Here is a 4,668-nt window from a genome sequence, read left to right on the forward strand (position 1 = left end):
GTGTCGTGGGGGGTGGGATGGGGATGGAGAGGAGAGGAGAGGAGAGGAGAACCCGGCCTTCGTGGCCTTTGCGGGATGGAGCGTGGTGGTCCAGGTTGCAGTCGGGGATCCCGGGGAACGGGAGAAGGGACGGAGGAAGGAGGACAGGAGAAGGCAGGAGTGAGTGGGAAGGAGAAAGCCAAAGACGAGCCTTTCACAAAGTGTTTCAGAGAAGGAAAACCAATCAAGGGGGAGAAGGGGGACGAAAGGGAAAAAAAAGGAAAGAGGAAAAGCAGGCGCAGGCATGGCTGCTCCTTCTCCCTGCAGATCAGAGAAAATGCCCCGGGGGCTCGGGGGTGGGGGGCGAAGAAGGGGAGGGAGGGGAGACTAGAGGGGGCTCGGAGGGGGTCGAACCAGAGGCGCCGGCGGCGGCGGCGGCAGCATCTGAGACATTTCTGTAAGAAACATTTACGCAGATGGAAGGCCACCGAGTCCCGCCACACGCGGGACCCCGATGAGAGCCGTTCTCTGTCTGTCTGTCTGGCTGTCTGGCTGTCTGTCTGTCTGTCTGTCTGTGTCCCTCGTCCCATCGGTTGCCGGGGGTGGGGGGACAACGGACAGGCCGGTGCGGTACCCTTGGACACGCCCAGCCCCCTGCCCATCCCCGGAGGGCGGCCGGCACAGCGTTTTGGTGAGCGTTGCGCGCTCTCCCCGGCCTGTGTGTGTGTGTGTGTGTGTCTCCCCCTCCCATGGTCCGGCCGGAGGGGCGGGCAGAGAAGGGGACACACACACACACACACACACACACACACACACACACACACACACACACACACACGCAGGCACACACACATACACACACACACACAACACAGCCATCCCCCGGCGGGCCCGGTCCTCGAGTCCCGGCCGAGCCCGCCGCGGATCCAGACGATCCGTCGGGCGGCCCCAGGACCGGCAACCAGGCGTGGCTCGGCGGGAAGAGCCCGGGCTTTGGAGTCGGGGGTCGTGGGTTCGAATCCCGGCTCCGCCAACCGTCGGCCGGGTGACCCTGGGCGAGTCACTTCACCCCTCCGGGCCTCAGTTCCCTCATCTGGAAAAGGGGGATGAGGACTGTGAGCCCTCCCCCGTGGGCCAACCCGATCACCTTGTGACCTCCCCGGCGCCTAGAACAGTGCTTTGCACGTAGTAAGCGCTTAATAAATATCACCATCAATCAATCGATCAATCACGGGGGTGCGGGGGAGGACGGGGAAGGGGAAGGGGGGCGTCCCCCAGCCCCGAATCGACGGCTCTCCGGGTGGGCGTCGACCGCGGGGCGGACGCGGCCTAGTCTTGCCTGCAGCCTGCCCGGCGCCCTCCTGGCAGCAGCCGGCGGGCACGGGAGGGGAGATGGATGGGTGGGTGGGTGGGCGTCCTCAGGCGCAGGTGGTGACCACGGGGGCCAGCGCCACGGGGCCGGCCTTGTCCGCCTTCTTCTCCTTCTGCTTGAGGTGAATTTTGGCGTGGCGCTTGCGCTCGTCGCTGCGGGCGAACTTGCGGCCGCAGAACTCGCAGGCGAAGGGCTTCTCGCCCGTGTGCGTGCGGATGTGGGTGGTCAAGTGGTCGCTGCGGCTGAAGCTGCGCATGCAGATGCGACACTGGAAGGGCTTGTGGCCCGTGTGGATGCGCAGGTGGCGGGTCAGCTCGTCCGAGCGGCTGAAGCGGCGGTCGCAGCCCTCGGCCGGGCAGGCGTGAGGCCGCTCATGGAGCGGGGTCTTGCTGGGCCTGTTGGGGTACTTGCGGGGCCGGATGGGCTTCAGGGCCAGCGGTGGCGGAGGGCCCCCGAAGCCCGGGTGGGCCTGCTTGTCCTTGAAAGCCTTGATGGTCTCCAGCGGCGTGATGGGCGGCGGGTTGACCCGGATGGCGTCTAGGCCCTGGAAAGGCTTGGGCTCCGGGAGGGCCCCCAGCTCGCCAGGGTGGTGGTACAGGTTGTAGTCGGGGATCAGAGGGAACAGGCCGGCGTCCAGCGCCGGCTTGGCTGGAGGGTAATCCTGCGACGGGTAGGCCAGGCCTGCGGCGGCGGCCTGCGGGTCGTGGAAGGCCACGGGCTCCGGGTAAAGGTCACCGCAGGATGAGTACGGAGGCAGGGACGGTGGGTACAGGGGCTCCCCGTCGCCCTGGGGTGCAGGAGGAGGAGGAGGAGGAGGAGGAGGGTGTGGAGGCGGCGGCGGCGGCGGGGGCACCAGGCTGGCCGTGGACGTCTGCGTGCTGAGCGCCCCCGACGAGGCCGGGGGCACGCCCAGGATGCCGGCGCTCATGAGGCTGATGATGTTGTCCTGGCACCAGTTGGAGGGGGAGTCGAAGGCGAACTTGCCCAGGTAAGTCACCGTCTTGTTGCCCGGAGCCGGCTGGAAGGACCCGGAGTAGGACAGGTCCTGGTTGGGCTTCTCGCCGGCCAGGCCGATGTCCATCACATTGTCTAAGGAGACCCGCGGGGGCGGCGGGGCGCGGGGCGTGGGGGGGTGGGGGGACAGACACACACACACGGACAGAGAGAGAGAGAGAGAGAGAGAGAGGGGAGCGGGTGAGCCCCCCGGGTCCCACCCACCCGGGGGCACGCGTACACACCCCCTCACCCACAACGTGTCGCGGCTCCCTGCCACCACCGAAGAGGAGCAGGAGGAAGCGTCCCGGGCGCAATCCCCACGCGGGGCGGAGGGGGGTCCGTTCATCCATCCATCCATCCATCATCATCATCATCAATCGTATTTACTGAGCGCTCACTATGTGCAGAGCACTGTACTAAGCGCCTGGGAAGTACAAATTGGCAACATCTAGAGACAGTCCATCCATCCATCCATCAATCCGTCCATCCACCCGGTCATCCATCCGTCCATCCGTCCGTCCGTCCGCCCGTCCATCCAGTCGCGGATCTGCCGAGCGCTTACTGCGTGCGGCGCACTGCGCTAAGCGCTCGGAAAGTCCGATCGGCCCGGGGATCAACCGGGACCGACCCAAGCCCGAAGGAAGCGGCGTCTGGAGTAAAACGCCCCTCCACACCCTCGTCCCCCCTCCCCCGAGGCAGGCGTAGCCGCTCGCCAACACACACACAAAGTACACACACACACACACACATACACACACGGGTCTATTGTCCCCTCGGAGGTGACCCGGGCAGGTGGCTGCGGCTACCTGTGCCAGGTGGAGCCCGCCTCGGGCCTCTTCCCCCTCTGGCCCCTCCATCCATCTCCTCCATTCCGGTCCAGGGGAGGGGAGGGTCTGTGGGGGTCCCGGAGCCCGCGGTGGGGCGTGGGCACAGGTGTGCCCGGGGGAGAGGCCCCCTTCCAGGGGAGCAAGAGCGCCAGGAGGATGGAGAAGGCGGCCTCCGCGTTTGGGGAGGGAGGGGGCTTTCCGCGGACCCCCGGGAGGAACCCCCCGAGTGGGGGCTCTAAGCGCTTAGTACAGTGCTGTGCACGCAGTAAGCGCTCAATAAAGACGACCGAATGACTGAATCCAGGCCGCTCGGGCGGAGGAGGGAGCCGCCGGGACCCCGGGGAGGGGAGCCGGGGGAGACAGCGAGGGGCCACCTGCGCGGGGGCGAGGGGGAGCGAGCCCGTGCCCACTTACCCACCTACCTACCTCCCTCCCGCCGCAGGCCGCCCCCGCCTCCGGTGGCCGGAGCGTTTAGCGGAGCGGGCTTCCCCGGGGGCGGCCCGAGCCATCCGTCCCGGAGACGGTACCCATCTCCTCCCCTCTTCCTCGTCCTCCCCTCCAGGCTCACCTGCGGCCATCTGGTTGTAATGAGCCGCCGCCGCCGCGGCCGCAGCCGCCGCCACCGCCGCCTCGCCGCTGCCGGGGAAGAGGTTGAGGGAGCCGGGGACCTCGTCGGGGTACAGGTTGTCAGGCAGCTGGTTGAGCAGACTGCTCATGGTCACCGGCAGCTTGGCGGCGAGTTGGCCGGTCATAGCACTCGGGAGGAGCCGCCGGACCCGCCGCCGCCGCCGCCACCGTCGCCCGCCCCTAGCTCAGCTCCGGGGGAGGCGGCATCCGCCAGGCCCGCCGCGGGGCGGGGGAAAAGCATGCGAAGGGGAAAGTTCCCGGGAGCCCGGTCCTCCGGCGGGGCCTGCTCCGGTGGGAGGGGGCGGATCTGCCTGCAGGACGTCGCCTCTGTACTGAGCTCCCTCTCCCGGACCCCCCCCCCACCCACCCACCACCCACCCGCCTCTACCCACGGTGGCACACGCTGGCACCCACCCACCCACCCACCCTGCCTTCGCCGGTCCCGCCGCTGCCAAGCGAAGCTGCCCAAATGCTCCGCCGGGGGAACTCCGCCAGCCTATTTATCCGAGCCCCGGGAAAGCTCCGTGACGTAGCTGCCCATACAAGGACAGGCCCAGGCCCCGCCGAGGGGGGCCACGTCACAATGGAAGCTCCTCTCACAATGGAACCGTAGAAAGCAGGAAGAAAAAGGAGAGAAACGCTCCCCCCCACCCCCCGCTCCCGAAAATCAAAAAGGTGCCAAAGGGAAGAGAGGCGGAGGAGCGGGAGAGACGGACACCGAACAGAAACGGAGAGCGGGTTGACAGGGAGGGAGGCACTGAAGATCAGAAGGAGGAGGAGGAGGAGAGTGGCATCTGTTAATAATCATTAATAATGATGGCATTGGTCAAGCGCCTACTCTGGGATCAACGCTGGAGCGGCGGGGAT

At 67.2% G+C, this 4,668-nt stretch overlaps 1 protein-coding gene across 1 annotated transcript; it reads right to left on the bottom strand.

Moving 5' to 3' along the window:
• Nucleotides 1-1,195: 1,195 nt before the first annotated feature.
• Nucleotides 1,196-4,132, bottom strand: EGR3 (early growth response 3). The gene is made up of 2 exons (XM_038747437.1): nucleotides 3,743-4,132; nucleotides 1,196-2,440 (listed from the first exon to the last, which is right to left on the bottom strand). Exons 1-2 carry the CDS (start codon nucleotides 3,924-3,926, stop codon nucleotides 1,398-1,400), a joined length of 1,227 nt encoding a protein of 408 aa, XP_038603365.1. The 5' UTR covers nucleotides 3,927-4,132; the 3' UTR covers nucleotides 1,196-1,397.
• Between the last annotated feature and the right edge of the window lie 536 nt (nucleotides 4,133-4,668).

This window comes from Tachyglossus aculeatus, chromosome 5 (genome assembly GCF_015852505.1).
Source record: "Tachyglossus aculeatus isolate mTacAcu1 chromosome 5, mTacAcu1.pri, whole genome shotgun sequence".
In the NCBI taxonomy this organism is placed as follows: domain Eukaryota; kingdom Metazoa; phylum Chordata; class Mammalia; order Monotremata; family Tachyglossidae; genus Tachyglossus; species Tachyglossus aculeatus.